This window comes from Lissotriton helveticus (genome assembly GCF_964261635.1).
Source record: "Lissotriton helveticus chromosome 1_1 unlocalized genomic scaffold, aLisHel1.1 SUPER_1_unloc_21, whole genome shotgun sequence".
NCBI lineage: Eukaryota > Metazoa > Chordata > Amphibia > Caudata > Salamandridae > Lissotriton > Lissotriton helveticus.
The window spans coordinates 2,982,481-3,002,958 of NW_027611661.1; the positions used below are offsets into that span (position 1 = coordinate 2,982,481).

Here is a 20,478-nt window from a genome sequence, read left to right on the forward strand (position 1 = left end):
AACAGGGAGAGCCAAGTCGGAGAGGAGTCACGGGTCCCACTTAGTAATCAGGCGCGAGGCACGAGCTGATCCATCAACCGATAACAGTGTGTAAAAGATGCATCAAACATTACTTAAAAGCAAGGTATATGCTCTTTTATATCTAAAAATATTTTTTCTTGAACACCTGTGCTTCTCTTTATTTCATTACATATACTGCAGTGGCATTTGTTAATAGTAATACATGCATTTTACCAATGAAGCTTCCATCTCCAGAGCCCTGACAACATGTCCACTCCGGGTGTGTTGGGTTTATAGGTTTTATCATTAATCCGACAAGTTAGCCGAAAATACCACTGTTAGTCCCAGTATTCTTCAGTGTTGCTTTTACAGGTAGTGTTTTTCTTCTTTACTGATATTCGAGTCTTTTATTATCTGGTATTTCAATGCCCTACATAATTAGAATTTTATCTTTTTCCGTAATTCATTCCTCTCACAATAACTGCACTGTTTTGCTCTTTTCTATGTCCTCAGAAGGGTCAATATTATTTTTGATGTTCTTAAGTTCTTTCCGGAATCTCTGCATCTCTAGGATTATTTCCAATCCAATCCAATCCAAAAATTCTTTATTTCGGCCACATGGGCCATAAAAGATACAGTAAAAATACATATAGATAAAACACAATATATACAATGAAACCAACTGGACCTGCAGTGTTAGAAATACAAGATAATATGAATTAACCAGACGTTTTCTTCCTAATTAACCATGCTGCCATTAAGAATTTGGAAACCGCAAACACAATGTGGCCCAGGGTGTTAGTTTTCAGAACCCTGTAAGCCTGTAAATAGTTCCTGAAGCCCAGGTTCCGGCATAGTGGGGCTAGCCAGCGCCTCCTCGGGCTCCGATAGACATGGCAACAGAACATTATGTGCAGATCATCTTCATCCTTAGCTTTGCAGCATGGGCAGAGCTTGTCACCCCCTAACGACCATTTATAGGTAAACACTTTAGTAGGGAGCGTACCAAACCTCCATTGCAGGAACAATTTCCTCGCCAAAAGCGGGAAGATAAAATCCATAAAAGGTTCAAAGACATACGAATTTGTGGATACTATAAAACGTCCCGTCAGGGTGCCACTGTCATAAGCATTGTCCATACCAGCAAGGCTTGCGTTCTTGTAGAGCTGTGCGAGGGATTTGCGCGAAATCCTTCTGCAGCCCTGAGCTGGGTCGTCCCAAAGGTCAGGCAATTTCAGGCTAAAACATTCCGACTTGATGTATGCCAGCCAAGGGATCTTACCATTAACATCCAGCCTCATGACGTGTATAAGGTCCTGCCTATAGTGATGCAGCTCCTCGGTGGTCCATACCCGATGCCAAAACTTCACAGGTTTCGACCGTAGGTCCTCTGCAATTGACGGGAGGCCCAGGTCGAGTCTTAAGGGGAGGAGTGGTGTGCCCTGCGGGAGAGCAAGTAAGTGTCTAAGGAAACAATTTTCCACCCCTACCATAGCCTTCCCAGCTTTATGACCCCACAGCTCACTGCCGTGCGAGGCAGCTGCCTTCGCCTGGGTCCTGTACATTTCCAGGGCCGGACTAACAGGTTTGAAGGTGGACTTATTGGACACCCTCAAAAGTGCGCCCGATAGCTGGGAGAGTTTCAGCCTGGATCTTGCTACCTGAGAGTCCCATGTCAGATTTTCTTGTAGAGAAACCCCCAGATATATAAAGGTAGAGACCCTTTCAAGGCTAGTTCCCCCCAGTTTTGGATTGCGTCTGGTTTTGGACGGGGGGTTGAAGATCATGAACTTGGTTTTATCCGTGTTCACCTCCAACCCATGTTGTCGGCAGAAGTGGCCAAAACCATCCACAATCCTCTGGATCCCCATGGGGGATTTGGAAAGAAGGAGGGTATCATCGGCAAACCCTATTGCCGGAACCCTCCTTCCTGCCAAAACCGGGGCGTCATTGTCCCCAACAGCGTCAAGATGTTGAATTACACTGTTGATGTACAGGCAGAACAGTGTCGGAGCCAAAACACAGCCCTGTCTGACACCTCGGTGGACCGGGAATTTACCCGAGGGCTTACCATCCCTCCCACACCTCACTACCGCAAAGTTGTTCTCATGCAGCCTAGTGATGACTCTAAGGAGGTGGGGGGGAACTCCCAGCTTCTGCAGAACCTCCCACAACTTCCCCCTCGGGACCAGGTCGAAGGCTGACCTCAGGTCCACGAAGACCATGTACAGTCGACCTCCCTCTAGCGTGACCGTCTTCCAATACAGGAGGAGGAGGCGAAAAATTTGGTCCATGGTCGACGTGTTCTTCCTGAAGCCAGCCTGAAGGGGGCTCATGATGTCATTGTCCTCGACCCAGTCAAGGAGATGGTCCAAGATGAGGCGCGCAAAGACCTTCTGGGGCACATCTATGAGGCTTATAGGCCTATAGTTGGAAGGGAGCAGAGTAGAACCCTTCTTATGGATGGGTACAATCTCTGCCCCCAACCACGACCCAGGGATCGCCATACCTCCAAGAATGGCATTAAAGAGAATGAGAAGGTATGGGCCCCAGATATCCGGGTGGTGCCTAAATAGATCCCCGGGTAACCTATCCAAGCCTGGCGCCTTCCCCACTGCTAAGCGCTCTAAGGCAAGCTTCACTTCCCCCAAGGATAATTCCATTCCAGGCTCCTGAGTACCCAAGGGCAATTGCAGCTCTACAGCCGAGCAGGAACTTGTGTCTTGGTAAAGAGCCCCAAAGTGGGCCTCCCAGACCGTGGAGGCTATATTAGGCTCGATCGCTTTACTAGGTTCCCTTGACCCATTGTTTACTAGGGCCCAGAATTTCCGTGAGTCCCTGACTTTAAGGGCATCATAGAGATCCTGCCAGTGATTCCAGTCCCACTCGGTCCTTGCAGCCGCCAGCACTGATTTATAGTGCTTTCTGAGGTCACGTACTTTGGCCTTATCTGACCCCTCTTTTATTACAGCAATGAGCTCAGATTTTGCAGCCCTGCAATCTGAGGTATACCAGGAGGGAACAAGGGTCCTTTTCTTTCGGATTGGGACTTCCGGATGGAAAACCTCGGCCAAGTCCCTCACTAAATCCAGGTGAATGTTTCCCAGTTTCTCATGGTAATCTGGGGTTCTTGGTCCATTCAGGAGAGCGTCCACCTCCATAAAGCTGGGGAGGGCCACCTCATATAATTTCTTGATGGACTCTTCCGAGTTCACCAGTTTTCCCCACTTGACCCGGCGCCTGTTTGTGGTGATGGTCAAATCCCCCAGATCATCCCCAAGGCCAACTGGGGGTAGATCCGTCTTGGGCAGAGGGCACAGGATATTTAGGCAAAGGGCATTGTGGTCGCTGTCTGACCTCTTAATTACCCTGAAGTCAAGCACTTTGGGCCAGAGTGTAATGTCCACCATGATGTAATCTAGCCTCGACTCATGGCCCCCCCTGTTGAAAGTACACACTGAGGGGGTATCGGAAGGGGTACGACCATTACACGCCCTCAGTGCGCAATTCAGGGTAAGGGACATGAGTTGTAAGGCCAGGCGGGACCAGGCTTTAGGGTGAGGAGAAGCTGAGGGTGGGACCCCCCAGTGGTCATCCTCGGCCGTAAGGACACCTTCCAGAGGTTCAAAGTGGCAATTGAAGTCTCCTCCAAGCACCACCTTGAGATCACCCGGAAGTTGGCCCAAGAAGGAGGCCAGATCATTGAGGGTAGGTGATTCATTTGGCGAGGCCACTGGACGCGAGTAGACATTGACGATGGCCCACGGAGTTTTACCAGGCCAAGTGAGCCGCACACACTGGATGTCCTGCGAACGCGTGTGAACCTGCTCCGCCTGGCACCCAATGTGACTCGCAATCCAGATTGCCAAGCCACCCGATGGCCTCCCCCTCCCAGCCCATTTGGCAGGGATTTCGAATACTTCAAACCCTCTCCTGGACTGAGCGGCCCTCGCCCAAGTCTCCTGGAAGAGGAGTATGTCACATCCATCTACCAAGCAATCCCATTCCGGAGAGCCTTCCTTGTTCGCAATTCCTGCCACATTCCAGGAGAGAATTCTCAGTCCTGGATCAGGTGGCAGGATGCCCTGAGCTCCAACAGGAGCTTGCGGGGTGACCATGGGTGAACCAGCGTCTAGGGAACCAATTCCGCCGACAGCGATGGCGGCAGGGCCGGCCCGCTCCACTGTCCCTGTTTGCAGAGTATGGGCAGGCCCGTTGTTAAGTGGGGGACCCAGTTGGCACAGATTGGCGTCCATGTCAGCCCCTTGCTCATAAGCGGTGTGGAGCCGGGTTGGTTCCAACAAGGGGACCACACCCGGTCCCACACAACCATGCACAGCGTCCACCCTCTTCCCAGGACCCGACAGGCCTACCCTAGTTTGTGGTCAATCGACCTGGTCCAAACAGGAAAACCTGTTCTGATGTATGAAGTTTGCCTGGGCAATTGGTAGGGAGTGCCTTGGTCTGTAGCGGGAGCCATCTACAGCAAAGCCCACCCTAGTCCACCCCTTCTCCCTCCCTCCCGCCGTGTTGCTACCACTAGGATAGAAATGAGAAAGGGGTACAAGTTCTATTTTGGACTTGTCAGGCCTTACAAGCCAGTTGCAGATATAGTTAGCAACGTGTGGGCTCTTAAAACTTAGGACGATACAGTCCCCTGCCCTGTTCTTTGTAGTAGGGCCAATCCATGGAATCCGCCTTACCATCAGAACCTCACCCTTCAGGTTTGGAGGCAGCGGTCTATTGATGCTGAGCCAACTTATAACCTTGTTACGTAGGGAGTCATGAGACTCCCTAACATCACCAGTTAACTCAGGAACTCCCACCATGATTGCCGTGTATGGAACAGCTTCTGGGGGCAGGTTGACCACCCTACGTCTATCAGGGGGGGGGCAAGACCATCGCTCGGGGCAATTATAAGACCCGCTGTCGCCCTTGACTGCGGCGCGAGTTGCGGCGCAGGTGGTAACTTAGAACTCCTGGGGGCCGGAACAGGGGGCCTAGGTGCTGGGGGTAGCAAAGTGCGCGACTGAGACGTAGACGCACCATTTGCACTAGGCAATACCCTACTGGAAACCTGGGGCAATGTAGAAGGAAGTGAACTATTCCCACCAGGTTCCCCAATAGCTATAGGAACATTAGTAGCTATACCAGGGCTTTTCCAAGTGTGGTTGTTTTCCCGGGACTTGAGTAGATTCTCTATAGCCTCTAATCTGACTGAGATGGGGGTTAACAGATTCTTAATAATAGCTGTAAGTGAGTTAATTACTATATCTGAGCTATTGGAGGATGCCCCACCAAAGATAAATGGACCCGCCGCCACTGGTGATAACACAGGGGCTGGCGAGGCCACAGGACCCGACCCAGACCCAGATAGACTAAGCTCTGGGGAGACCGAAATATCTGTGCTTTCTTCGAGGGATGATTCAGATACAACAATTCTTGCCCTTTTTGTCCTCTTTATTTCAGCAGGCCTTTTCCTTTTCAAAGGCTGTACCACCCCACTATCTACGGGGTCTGTTAACTGGACCGCTTGGCCCGCTTCCAGCATGTTTGGCCCTGTGTTATCCAGAACAACAGAATGGTCAGAAATCCCCGATGGCCGTGAGGAATCTTGGTCCCTCTGCGATACAGGAGTTCTTAACTGTCGAAGCACCGACTCAATAGTCTGGTCAATGCTGTCCAGTAATGACATATGGGTGGCGTCCATGGTGATGGGTGTGCTAACATCATTTGTGGCTGATTCCCCAGGGTCCAAGAACACACTTTCAGGCCCCATCTCAAGATGAGAGTCCATGAGTGAATGACACTTGCTAATTTGGGAGCTCGCCTTGGGGAAGAATTTTTCCAAAGTACTTGCGCCTTGTTGTACAGACTTACTCCTTAGTGCTCTGGAGGACATATTGGGGTGAATAATGGGGCAATTTAGCGGGGGCGTTAGAGGGGGGGCCCGGTCCGGTCTCTTCCGACCTCTAACGGCCTCAAACGGCCCGCTCTTTGCCCGGTCTTCGCCCCGGGCTGCGTCCCGCGCTGCGGGAGTGTTGAGCCGAGATATAATGGGCGTGATAGGCGGGGGGCGGGCCGGCGGGGAGAGCGGACCGGATGGTCAGTCCGTGGTCTCGCAGGGACTCCTGGATGTTGGAGTCCCTGCACACTCGCAGCCCACGCCTTGCCTCGCGCCCTTGCCTCCGCCTACAATGTCCAGGTGCTGTGGGTTACAAACGCACTCCTGTGCGAAGCGGCTCCCGCGAAGCGGGAGCGGCAAGCCGTGTGGGCGGAACTGCCCTTCGAATCCTCTGAGAAAATGGTAAGCCTCTGCCTGTAGATTTAAGCGACCCAACAAGTGGCAGGGGAAAGCGCCTTTTACACTCACAGGGGGGCGGGGGGCGGGCCGGCGGGGAGAGCGGACCGGATGGTCAGTCCGTGGTCTCGCAGGGACTCCTGGATGTTGGAGTCCCTGCACACTCGCAGCCCACGCCTTGCCTCGCGCCCTTGCCTCCGCCTACAATGTCCAGGTGCTGTGGGTTACAAACGCACTCCTGTGCGAAGCGGCTCCCGCGAAGCGGGAGCGGCAAGCCGTGTGGGCGGAACTGCCCTTCGAATCCTCGGAGAAAATGGTAAGCCTCTGCCTGTAGATTTAAGCGACCCATATTTCCATGTGAGTTAAATTAAGGAGTGTATTCACTGAGGGCTGCGTGGGATCGAAAATTGACAAACACCATTCTCACTTTCAGTGCCCATCTATGTTTTCCCCCTGTGTGTTCACTGATGACTTTGTAGCTCTAATCGTCGACTAAAGCAATTCCCACATTCATTGCACTTGAGTGGCTTTCCCCCTGTGTGTGTTTGTTGATGTTTTCCCAGTGTTGATAACTGACTAAATCTCTTCAAACATTCACAGCAATCATATAGTTTTTTCCCGTGCGTATTCGCTGATGTGTTTGTAGGTCTGATAATTGACTAAAGCTCTTCCCACATTCAATGCACGTGAATGGTTTTTCTACTGTGTGAGTTCGCTGATGATACCTTAATACTGAAGAGAAGCAAAAACTGCTATCACATTCACCGCAATGATAGGGTTTTTCCCCCCTGTGTGTCCGCTGATGTGTTTGGAGGTTTGATAATCGACTAAAGCTCTTCACACATTCACTGCAGTTTAATGTTTTTTTCCCCTGTGTTCACTGATGATTTTGTAGGTGGGATGACTTTGCACTTCAGTGGCTTTCCCCCTGTGAGTGTTTGTTGATGTTTTCATGAGTTGAAAACTGACTAAAGCTCTTCATCATTCCCAGCAATCAATGAGTTATTTTACCTACAGAATTAAGTTTGGGAAACCATCTTTTTTTCAATTATACACAACGATGAAAACTGAAGAAACACACAGAATGTTCAAATGAAATTGAAATAGGTATTGTTACTGTTTCTGTAAAAGCTCTAAGCTATCCCTTGCACAGACATCGTGGGTGTTTTCATATTCCCTTTTCTAAAATCTCACTTCTGTCTATTCTTGTAAGGCAAAATAGGGTCCCTTATATCAGATTGCATGCATCACCTGGAATGTGGTATAATAGTTCAAAATGATGCAATTGTCTCCATGATCTATAATATCTGATCACTAAGTATTACATGTAAATACCACTTTTTATATTGGAATTCTCACTCTTCTTCTTTTTCTTCTTCCTTATCACCCCTTCCCCCCTACCTTTTCTGACATATACACATATGTTACTTAGTTATATTCTTCTCTAAGGAAACTCTGAACTTAGTTTAGAAGCTTTGCCTTGGTATTTTAATCCAATCAAAAATTGAAAAAATTCTTTTAAAATCTGCAATTTGAAGACTCCCCTAGCTCCACTTATTCCTCTGCACTCTTTGGTTTCTTTACTTCTGCTCTCTTGGGGTCACTCAAACTACAGAGAAATCTTTTGATAAAATACACTTTATTTTTATTTACAGCGTTGAGAAAGCCCTGGCGCCACTCGCCACACAGGGCGAAACACGTGTCGGCTGTTTGTGTTCAATCTTGAATCAATAAAGGACTTGTTTGGAAAAACTTTAATGAAAATTTAATGATTTTTTTACGTCTGAACTGCACTTTGCATCCAAGGAAAAAGGATTTAGCCTCAAATTAATACATCTACACAACAGGAATACATACTCATACTTTACTCAACACTTTTCCAATTTTGAAGCTCATAGGGTCCAGAGCTTTGAGTATGATTCCCTTGCCTCTATAAAAATTGTGAAAACTGATATAGGCCTGGAATCCTTGGACCTATTGTTTTTGTTGAAAATCATATCGTTTTTCCCATGTGTGTGTTCGCTGATGTCTTTGTAGGTCTGATAATTCACTAATGCTCTTCCCATATTCATTGCACCTGAATGGTTTTTCTACTGTGTGTGTTCGCTGGTGATACCTTAATGCTGAAGAGCTGCAAAAACTACTGTCACATTCACTACAATGATAGGGTTTTTTCCCCATGTGTGTTCGCTGCTGACTTTTTAGGTCTGATAACTGACTAAAACTCTTTACATATTAATTGCACTTGAAAGGTTTTTCCCCTGTGTGTGTATGCTTATGTCTTTGAAGGTGTGATAACCAACTAAAGCACATTGCACATTCACTGTTTTTGAATGGTTTTTCCCCTGTGTGTGTTCGCTGATGTCTTTGAAGGTGTGATAACCGACTAAAGCACTTTGCACACTCACTGCACTTGAATGGTTTTTCCCTCGTGTGTGTTCGATTATGATGTTGAAGGTGTGATAACAGACTAAAGCATTTTGCAGATTCACTGCACTTGAATGGTTTTTCCCCAGTGTCTGTTCGATTATGACGTTGAAGGTGTGATAACAGACTAAAGCACTTTGCACATTCACTGCACTTGAACAGTTTTTCCCCCGTGTGTGTTCGCTGATGTCTTTGAAGGTGTGATAACTGACTAAAGCACTTTGCACATTCACTGCACTTGAATGGTTTTACCCCGTGTGTGTTCGATTATGACGTTGAAGGTGTGATAACAGACTAAAGCACTTTGCACATTCACTGCACTTGAACGGTTTTTCCCCCGTGTGTGTTCGCTGATGTCTTTGAAGGTGTGATAACTGACTCAAGCACTTTACACATTTACTGCACTGGAATGGTTTTTCCCCTGTGTGTATTTGCTGATGTGTTTGAAGGTGTGATAAGTGACTAAAGCACTTTGCACATTCACTGCACTTGAATGGTTTTATCCCTGTGTGTGTTTCCTGATGATACCTTAATGCTGAAGAGTTGTGAAAACTACTGTCACATTCACTACAATGATAAGGTTTTTCCCCCGTGTGTGTTCGCTGATGACGTTTTCGGTCTGATATCTGACTAAAGCTTTTTGCACATTCACAGCACTTGAATGGTTTTTCCCCTATGTTTATTCGCTGATGATTTTGAAGGTTTGATAAGTGACTAAAGCACTTTGCATATTCACTGCACTTGAATAGTTTTTCCCCTGTGTGTGTTCGCTTATGTCTTTGAAGGTGTGATAACCGACTAAAGCACTTTGCACATTCACTGCACTTGAATGGTTTTTCCCCTGTGTGTGTTCGCTGATGTCTTTGAAGGTGTGATAACCGACTAAAGCACTTTGCACATTCACTGCACTTGAATGGTTTTTCCCCTGTGTGTGTTCGTTGATGTCTTTGAAGGTGTGATAACCGACTAAAGCACTTTGCACACTCACTGCACTTGAATGGTATTTCCCTCATGTGTGTTCGATTATGACGTTGAAGGTGTGATAACAGACTAAAGCACTTTGCACATTCACTGCACTTGAATGTTTTTTCCCCCGTGTCTGTTCGATTATGACGTTGAAGGTGTGATAACAGACTAAAGAACTTTGCACATTCACTGCACTTGAACGATTTTTCCCCCTTGTGTGTTCGCTGATGTCTTTGAAGGTGTGATAACTGACTAAAGCACTTTGCACATTTACTGCACTTGAATGGTTTTTCCCCTGTGTGTATTCGCTGATGTGTTTGAAGGTGTGATAATTGACTAAAGCACTTTGCACATTAACTACACTTGAATGTTTTTTCCCTGTGTGTGTTCCCTGATGATACCTTAATGCTGAAGAGTCGTGAAAACTACTGTCACATTCACTACAATGATAAGGTTTTTTTCCCCGTGTGTGTTCGCTGATGACGTTTTCGGTCTGATATCTGGCTAAAGCTCTTCCCGCATTCATTGCACTTGAATGGTTTTTCCCCTGTGTGTATTCGTTGATAATTTTTAAGGTTTGATAAGTGACTAAAGCACTTTGCACATTCACTGCACTTGAATGGTTTTTCCCCTGTGTGTGTTCGCTGATGATACCTTAATGCTGAAGAGTCGCGAAAACTACTGTCACATTCACTGCACTTGAATAGTTTTTCCCACATGTGTGTTCGCTGATGACGTTTTCGTTTTGACATCTGACTAAAACTCTTCCCACATTCATTGCATTGGAATGGTTTTTCCCCTATGTGTATTCGCTGATGTTCTTGGAGGTTTGATAAGCGACTAAAGCACTTTGCACATTCACTGCACTTGAATGGTTTTTCCCCTGTGTGTGTTCGCTGATGGCTTTGAAGGTTTGATAATAGACTAAAGCACTTTGCACATTCACTGCACTTGAATGGTTTTTCCCCTGTGTGTGTTCGCTGATGAGTTTTTCGGGCTGATATCTGACGAAAGCTCTTCCCACATTCACTGCACTTGAATGGTTTTTCCCCCGTGTGTGTTCGATTATGACGTTTTCGGTCTGATATATTACTAAAGCTCTTCCCACATTCATTGCACTTGAATGGTTTTTCCCCTGTGTGTATTCGCTGATGTTTTTGAAGGTTTGATAAGTGACTAAAGCACTTTGCACATTCACTGCACTTGAATGGTTTTTCCCCTGTGTGTGTTCGCTGATGATACCTTAATGCTGAAGAGTCGCGAAAACTACTGTCACATTCACTGCACTTGAATAGTTTTTCCCACATGTGTGTTCGCTGATGACGTTTTCGTTTTGACATCTGACTAAAGCTCTTCCCACATTCATTGCATTTGAATGGTTTTTCCCCTATGTGTATTCGCTGATGTTCTTGGAGGTTTGATAAGTGACTAAAGCACTTTGCACATTCACTGCACTTGAATGGTTTTTCCCCTGTGTGTGTTCGCTGATGGCTTTGAAGGTTTGATAATAGACTAAAGCACTTTGCACATTCACTGCACTTGAATGGTTTTTCCCCTGTGTGTGTTCGCTGATGAAACCTTAATGCTGAAGAGTCGCGAAAACTACTGTCACATTCACTACAATGATAAGGTTTTTCCCCCGTGTGTGTTCGCTGATGACGTTTTCGGTTCGATGTCTGACTAAAGCACTTTGCACATTCACTGCACTTGAATGGTTTTTCCCCTGTGTGTGTTCGCTGATGGCTTTGAAGGTTTGATAATTGACTAAAGCACTTTGCACATTCACTGCACTTGAATGGTTTTTCCCCTGTGTGTGTTCGCTGATGAAACCTTAATGCTGAAGAGTCGCGAAAACTACTGTCACATTCACTACAATGATAAGATTTTTCCTCCGTGTGTGTTCGCTGATGCCAATTTCGGTCTGATATCTGACTAAAGCACTTTGCACATTCATTGCACTTGAATGGTTTTTCCCCTGAGTGTATTCGCTGATGTTGTTGGAACTTTGATAAGTGACTAAAGCACTTAGCACATTCACTGCAATGATATGGCTTTTCCCCCGTGTGTGTACGCTGATGTATCTGTAGGGTTGATAACTGACCAAAGCTCTTTACACATTCACTGCACTTGAATGTTTTTTCTCCTGTGTAGGTTTGATGATGAAGCTTGCCTAGTGATGACAAACTAAAGCTCTTGCTGCATGTGTATGATGCTTCTTTCTTGGTTAGTGTCTGTGGATCGGGTATATATTTGTCTACATCCCATGATTGCATTTCCTGATGGGCCGAAATGTCTCATAAAGCACTTGGGTTTTTCTCACACACTTTATATGTGTGCAGTATTTTGCACGTTTGATTTCTGTTTTAACAATAAAATGCGATAGCCACCAAATATTTGCCACTCTCCTAATGTAGAAGGTGTCTTTGTAGGCGATTGTGCCTTTAGATTGGATTATGGCTATGCACGATTGCGGGTAAAGATGTATCTTCCTTCTGGCCAGTGCAAATCGGGACAGTCTGTTGTATTGTAGATATAAGAACTCCTCTTTCCTTTACCCGTCAGTTGTCTGGCTCCACTCTGTTGTGCTCTTCTCTGGTTACTGTGGTTCGGCCAGAAAGAGTTTACAATTCACCTAGAGCACGGAATGATGGCTTATAATCATCTCAGAAAACAGAGCACTGCGGTAATCACATCATACCGATCCCATGATCAAAGCTGGTGTAGGACACTTGTTTATACAGGACGCGGTTTGTTATTGGTGTTGCCTTAATTTTCCTAAGGTCATTTCTTCATCTTGTGGCGAGGAGGTGCACAGCTCAGACTCTTACAATCACTGAACTGCCCTTGATGCTTCATCCGGGATCTGTCAGTTTGTGTGCAGGTTCCTCTGTTGCCGACTGCGCTGATGATTTCCTGAATATTGGAGCTAATTATTTCTGCTATTATTGAAGAGTTACAGCCGTCGCTTCATTATTGATGGTCATTTCATAACTTCAAGGCTTGTTTTCTGTTGGATGTAAAGATATTTAAAATTACTAAATGGAAACATAATGGAATGAGAATTCAGAATGTTTAACTGGTTGTAAAAGACACTCCACACAATGCAATACAGCCCTCCCCCGCGAGGCTACGCTACGTGGCGCAACAGTAAGGGAACAGGAGAGCACCATATTTTCAGAGATATGGCTCTCTCCTTTACTTTCCCTAGCGCCGGCACTGATTACAGAGGGCCTGTGCCATGCACACACCTTAGCACCAGAGCACTAGGGTCTGTGGGTCTGTGAGTACAGCATGGGTTTTGTACAGGAAGGACACCCTTCCTGTACAAATTACTATGCCTCGACATGAGGGAAAGCTTTTACCATTTTTCATACGTGTTGCACAGTGCAGCACACATGCAAAGTCAGAAAAGGAAGAAGAAATGAAAGCATTTCTCCTTCCTTGCACCTAGTTTTGTGGTTGCACGAGAACGCCCATGCACCACCCTTGGCAGGCCCCATGGCACAAAGTAATGCGAAACAATGCTATGCGCAGTGTCACATTACTTTAACGTTATTTCCAGTGCTAAACAAGTTTAGCGCTGGAAAGTAAATTAGGAAAAAAGATTTTGCGCCATTTTGTGCCTCTTTTGTGACGCAAACACAGTGCAAAATATTAGTAAGTCTCCCTCTTCTTCTTTATTGCTTTTGAAACTTAGCAAGGAATATTTCATCATACACAGATATTTAACTAAATGTTCTGTTGATCAGGTGACATCTTATTAATGTCTGGAAAAGAGGTGATTTACCAATGTTTACAGAGTAACTGAGCAAAGTAAGGGCACTCACGGAGCACCCAAGTGCTTGAGGTATAGCTTAAGATAGACGCATATGGTCAAGATTTCATTTAAAGAACAGTAGAGTATAGAAAAAGAGATGGATCAGGCTGGGCTGTAAAATTTCCCTAACTCTTTACGAAGTATACAACAAAAGTAACTCCATTTACACACTTTTTCTCATTCTTTCCGATTTACTTAAGATCATCTCAAATACCAACTCCTGTCTTTACCTCGCTGTTCAAAAGTCACCTTTGACACTTTCAACAGCTCCCTTGGTTCAAGCATTTCTGGTTTCTTCTAACCTGGAAGATTGGAACATTATTGTGAGTTGAGGGGTGTTTCCTATCGCCATAACATCTGTCCATCTCCCTGAAACTAGTGTAGCTTACAGCACCCGTTTCTGGCCCTGAAAGACAACTTTAAAAAGCAACTCTTTAGTTCTTCCTAAGTTAGATAAAGTTCTGTAAGATGCAGCTCCTTCTGGAGTTTTTGTGTAAAACAGAGCGAGGTGTTCACTGTAAGGCCCGTCCTTTACATTATAAGCGCAGATAAGGCAAACAAACGTTGAGTCATATAATTAAATATTCAACGATATCAGTCATTTACTACTTATAGAGAATCCATCACAACCAATAATTTACCCGATATATCCCCGCAGCAGATGTGTGCCTATTACTCTTTTCCCCCCTTTTCCAACATTACATGGCATCTGGCATGATGTTGTCCTTTTGAGGCCCAGGATGCCATTTGTGACCGGATGGGCATTTTGAAGAGTGGCAGGATGTGTCAGTTATCCACAGGTGATGCGGCATTTCTACCTTTCCATATTTCTCATATTCAAGTTTACCTAATTTCATGTCCTTTGGCCCCCCTACTGTCCTCTGGCTGCACACTCACTCTGTGGGGCTCATCAGAAGTCATATAACTGCCTCATACTCACAAGGCCATGGATCTCACTTCTACAACACTTATTGCAGACAAAGGGCCTAGTTAGGAGTTTGTCCAACAGATTATTGCCTCAAAACTAGGAGTTGGTGAAGAATTCCACTCTGCCGCCGTTGCTCGTGATGCAGAACGGAGTTTTTTTCTCAAGTGGTTCGCCAACGGTAATGTGGCGAGCGCTTGTGAGAAAATATAACGCGCTAGACCTCCTGCTGGCAATAGTTCTCATTGCGGGATGTCACGGCAGGTCGCGACCACTCGTGGGTAGAACTCTGTCATTCTCGTTGATGAAGCTGCCACTCGATTAGAATGTCAATTAGAGAGACAGAGGCAGCAGCGCCCTCTGGCACGAAGGGAAGTGATGTTCGTGCCTCAAAACTAGGGTTGGGTGAAGAATTAGGCTCTGCCGGCAGACCTCGCAAAGTTTTGCCACGTGGAGTTGGTCCAAAAAACTCCATGCAGAACGGAATTCTTTTCTCAAGCGGTTCGCCACCGGTAAGGTGGCGAGCGCTTGTGATAAAATATAACACACTAGACCTCCTCCTGGCGAGATTTCTCATTGCAGGCGGTCACAGCAGGTCGCGATCACTCGAGTGTTAAAATCAGCCATTCTCGTTGATAAAGCTACCATTCGATTAGAATGTCAATTAGAGCGGCAGAAAGCAGCATCGCCCTCTGACACGACGAGTAGTGCTGTTCGTGCTGATTTTACTGTGGGGGTTATACTCCTGGCACTAAAAATCAGTGAGAGCAGCGCAACTTAACAAACTATGCCACTAGCAGAAGTTTGCTGAGTGCGGCGGAGCTTCCCTGGCACTTCGTGGAGTTCCGCTGAGTAAAACTCTGCAAACTACATCAAGGCATTATCAAAACGTGACAGATATCCTGTCTGCCTTATTATAATTGCCACAGGACGTAATGCATTTTAATAGGTCGGGCAGGATACTGGTCACATATGTGATGGAATAAACAATCCGCTGAAATCTAAATCAGGCCTTTGATGTACATTGCGTCCAGTCTGGCTAGCTGGGCTTCAAGTATCTTGTGGTTTGTGGGTCTCTCACTGCTTTGAGGTTACCACCAGGCAGACCTTCTGTCAGCTGTGCCCTGTGCAGATCTTCATTCCAGGCAGGACCTCCGTCAGCTGCGCCTTGTGCAGATCTTCCTTTCTAGACAGGTCTTCTCTCAGCTGTGCCCTGTGCAGATCTTCCTTCCAGGCTGGACTTCTGTCAGCTGTGCCTTGTGCAGATCTTTCTCCCAGGCAGGGTCTTCTGTCAGCTGCGTCTTGAGCGGATCTTCCTTCCAGGCTGGACTTCTGTCAGCTGCGCCCTGTGCAGATTTTCCTTCCAGGCTGGACTTCTGTCAGCTGTGCCCTGTGCAGATTTTCCTTCCAGGCTGGACTTCTGTCAGCTGTGCCCTGTGCAGATCCTCCTTCCAGGTGGGGCTTCTGTCAGCGGTGCCCTGTGCAGATCTTCCTTCCAGGCTGGACTTCTGTCAGCTGCGCCTTGAGCGGATCTTCCTTCCAGGCGGGACCTCTGTCAGCTGTGCCTTGTGCAGATCTTTCTTTCTAGACAGAACTTCTGTCAGCTGTGCCCTGTGCAGATCTTGCTTCTAGATAGGACGTCAGTCAGCTGCACCTTTTGCAGATCTTTCTTCCAGACGGGGGCTTCTGTCAGCTGTGCCTTGTGCAGCTCTTCCTTCCAGGCAGGGCTTCTGACAGCTGTGCAATGTGCAGATCTTCCTTCCAGGGTGGACTTCTGTCAGCTGTGCCCTGTGCAGATCTTCCTTCCAGGGTGGACTTCTGTCAGCTGTGCCCTGTGCAGCTCTTCCTTCCAGGCAGGGTTTCTGACAGCTGTGCAATGTGCAGATCTTCCTTCCAGGGTGGACTTCTGTCAGCTGTGCCCTGTGCAAATCTTCCTTCCAGGGTGGACTTCTGTCAGCTGTGCCCTGTGCGGATCTTCCTTCCAGGCAGTGCTTCTGTCAGCTGTGCCTTGTGCAGATCTTCCTTCCAGGCAGGGCTTCGTTCCTCAATGATCAATTCAAAGGTCGGGAGAGGTAGAACTGGTATAGGTCATCTTCTTTATTGCAGTTCAACTGGTCAAGCCACAGAGGTCGAGCTCTGAGATGAAGGAGAGTCTGGATTTTCTGAGCTCCGTAGAGCATTGAGACAGTTCTACCGCATCCAGCACACACTACAAGACTCCAAGAGTCAACGCTACAAGTGCTGCTCCAAGGTTTAATTCAACCACTGTATCTGAACATCCCCTGGCAAATGCCAACTAGAGGATAAACAGCCAGCCTGCACCAGCAGAGTGCAGAAAGCTTTTCAAGCACCTCGAGGTACATGGACTTTTATATCTGCCGTAACTGAAGATGTTAATTCTTGGTAACATCAATCCCCTTTGGACAAGGTCCTCCATTTTCCTATCAGAATGTAACTCATCCTGCGCAGGCACAAACCCTCAAGTCCGTATTGCATGAAGCTAGGTGGTTCTCACGCAAAAGAGGGCCCTCCACAAATTGCTGACATTTTCTTACACCCCCTGGACAGCCGTGGCAACACACAGACCAACTACACCCCCTCAGGGATCACCAGTCCATCTGCCAGGATCAAGACTCAGATCTTTCAACCTTCTCTGTTACCGTCTTTGGAACGGCCTGTCTCTGGGATTCGTGGAAGAAAAGAACATTAAGTGACACGCACTGCACAGATGTGTAAATAAATCTACCATTATCATTCCATGAACCATTGTCCTACTGCCGATGTTTTGACATGGATGTTTTGCCGTCTATCACAGCAGTTTCTTCATTTAAAATTGTACTCATCAGTTAGTTTTCCATCATACCTACTTACCTATGTACTGTTTCTGACCCTACGACATCTCTGGCAGACATGCTGTGCTGTCTGCTGCTACATAAATGGGAAGTAGATTGCTACTGCTGTAGCGTAGTTCCTATATTCCCAATAGGCTCTGTTCATTGGAATAATATATCCTGTAGATTAGACATAGGACTGAGGTCGACTAGGTATCTATCGAATATACTAAACTTAATACTGATTGCCAGCTAGCTCAGAGGTCACTAGAAACTTTCTCGAATTCACAAGAAGGGATTAGTTTCTGACAACCGCATAAACATGACAAATTTGTTTTCCAAGAATAAGAAACATATCTCTAAAGTGGCGGAAACAATAGATAAGTACTTCATTCAGTCAATCCTGCATGCTTCGTTTCAACAGAGTTTGTAGAGAAATAGAGAGACGGGCATTTTCAATAAAAAAGGTTTTTTGAACAGTCTTCTTTCTCATACAAGAAAAGTGAACTGCTACAATTGTTAAGCAGACTGCAAAGTATAATGTGTACAGTGAGAATAGTATTGTAAAACAATACTGTAAGAGCATTGTATGGTTTCTAAGCCATTTAAAAATACATACATAAATACACCGGCTAAAATACTCAACTGGTGCTTCTGAAATACGCCAACTTCAATGTACCTAACCTAAGTCTAGTACGAGGGAAGAAGTAAGTATTGTGTAGCTAGGTTTCGTTTTCTTTGCCAAGAATCTATCCAAGATTTCTCTAGGTTCTAATCAGCTCCATACCATAGTTAGAATGAAGGAGGTCTGGTATCTCTGTCTCGGGACTCGATTTCCCAACAACCCGCAAGGGGAGCTTGGAAACACTGGAGCTGGATTCTCAGCAGGAGAAGAGATAGCTTCCTGATCAGTGCGTCAGCTGGAGGGTCGGCTTCCGTCGGCACTTGCTGTAGCGAGCTCCGTCGGGCAAGTAGATAGTCAAACTGCTACGAACCACTGTGTCTCGCTAGAGCAAGTGGAGGTATATTTACACCTTGAAGGTGTCTAGGAATGCCATAGTTTGACATAAAGTCGGGCATAATAATATCAGGAAAGAATCCCTAGGGAATAGTTGTTCTTTGCAAAGTACATGAGTTCTTGGACAAATCAATATTTGAGCAAGGGGAAGTTCCCTAACAGCTTAAGCCGATTTTCCAAGAAATCGTTGTGATGTTTGGTATGGGTGGAAGTAGCCATGCCTGTATTTGGTCTGCATGGGATATGTCTAAATAAGGACTTGATTTCTATGCCTATCTAAGGGCAATGTGAATCGTACCTATATAAGGGCATGAATCGGGAAAATTCACTCTGAACCTAAAACGCCACACAACACTGCAGGAAGAGGGCAGTGTCCTTGCAGTCAGATGCACTTGATTGGGATAAAAGGTACCATGTTTGTTAGAAAAGCTGCAACTATTAGAATAATAACATACCAAAAGCAGCGCATATAATGCAATACCAGACCAGGTACTAGAAAAACGTGATGCAAACAATGCAATAACACAGGCCAGGCGTTGTGACAACCTGACGCAAACTATGCAATAACACAGACCAGGCACTAGAAGAATCTAATGCAAACAATGCAAAAACACAGGCCGGGTACTAGACGCAAACAATGGAATAACACAGGCCAGGCAGTAGGATTGATGCAAACAATGCAATAACACAGGCCGTGCACTAGATGCAAACAAGGCAATAACACGGGCCAACCACCTTGAGAATCTGATGCGAGCAATGCAGTAACACAGGGCAGGTACTAGAAGAATCTGATGCAAAAAATGCAATAACACAGGCCAGGCACTAGAAGAATCTGATGCAAACAATGCAATAACACGGGCCAGGCACCAAGATAATCTGATGCAAACAATGCAATAACACAGGCCAGGCACTGGGAGAATCTGAAGCAAACAATGCAATAACCCTGGCCAATCACTGTGAGAATCTGACGCAAACAATGCAATAACACAGAACAGGCGCTATGGCACATTTCATTCACTCATTCAAGCTGCTTAACTGCAGGTCTCCGGACTCCATATCAGCAACTCTAAAGGCAAACACTGTTGAAGCAAAGGGAGGGGGAGAGCCCTATGATCCTCTAGAGCCTAGGCCGCTCACTAGAAAACGACGACAAAGGACAGGACTCTAACAGGATAAACTGATCCAACTCAAATATGAGGTCAACGTATTATTTATCGCCTTAATGGTGAAAAAAAATGCTATAACACAGGCCAGGTTCGAGGAGAATCTGATGCAAACAATGCAATAACATGGGCCAAGCACTAGGAAAATCTGACACAAACAATGCAATAAAACAGGCCTGGCACCAGAATTGATGCAAACAATGCAATAACACACACCAGGCACCAGAAGAATATTATGTAAATAATGCAATAACACACACCAGGCACCAGAAGAATCTGATGTAAACAATGCAATAACACGGGCCAGGCACCAAGAGAATCTGATGCAAACAATGCAATAACACAGGTCAGGCACCAAGAGAATCTGATGAAAACAATGCAATAACACAGGCCAGGCACTAGGAGAATCTGATGCAAATAATACAATATGACGGGCCAGGCACCAGAAGAATCTGATGCAAACAATGCAATAACACAGGCTAGGCATCAAGAGAATCTGATGCAAACAATGCAATAACACAATCCAGGCACTATGAGAATCTGATGCAAACAGTGGAATAACACAGATCAGGTACTAGGAGAATCTGATGCAAACAATGCAATATCACAGGCCAGGCACTAGGATTGATGCAAACAATGCAATAACACAGGCCAGGCACGAGGAGAATCTGAAGCAAACAATGCAATAACACAGGCCAGGCACTAGAAGAATCTGATGCAAACAATGCAATAACACAGTCCAGGCACTATGAGAATCTGATGCAAACAGTGCAATAACACAGATCAGGTAACTAGGAGAATCTGATGCAAACAATGCAATAACACGGGCCAAGAACTAAGAGAATCTGACACAAACAATGCAATAGCACAGAACAGGCTCTTGGATTGAAGCAAATAATGCAATAACACTGGCCAAGCAGTAGGCGAATCTGACACAAACAATGGAATAACACGGGCCAGGCACTAGGGTTGAAGCAAATAATGCAATAACACGGGCCAGGCACTAGGATTGATGCAAATAATGCAATAA

The 20,478-nt window shown here is 45.9% G+C and overlaps 1 protein-coding gene and 1 pseudogene across 1 annotated transcript; both read right to left on the reverse strand.

Moving 5' to 3' along the window:
- Window positions 1–8,016: 8,016 nt before the first annotated feature.
- LOC144805744 (uncharacterized) lies at window positions 8,017–9,755 on the reverse strand (annotated as a pseudogene).
- A 358-nt stretch (window positions 9,756–10,113) lies between these two features.
- LOC144805743 (uncharacterized) lies at window positions 10,114–12,582 on the reverse strand. The gene has a single exon (XM_078672229.1). The coding sequence runs from the start codon at window positions 11,965–11,967 to the stop codon at window positions 10,135–10,137; it is 1,833 nt and encodes a 610-aa protein (XP_078528355.1). The 5' UTR covers window positions 11,968–12,582; the 3' UTR covers window positions 10,114–10,134.
- Between the last annotated feature and the right edge of the window lie 7,896 nt (window positions 12,583–20,478).

Bases quoted from the DNA above. Each gene is read 5' to 3' on its own strand.
- LOC144805743 (XM_078672229.1), bottom strand. From the start codon at position 11,967: ATGCAATCATGGGATGTAGACAAATATATACCCGATCCACAGACACTA.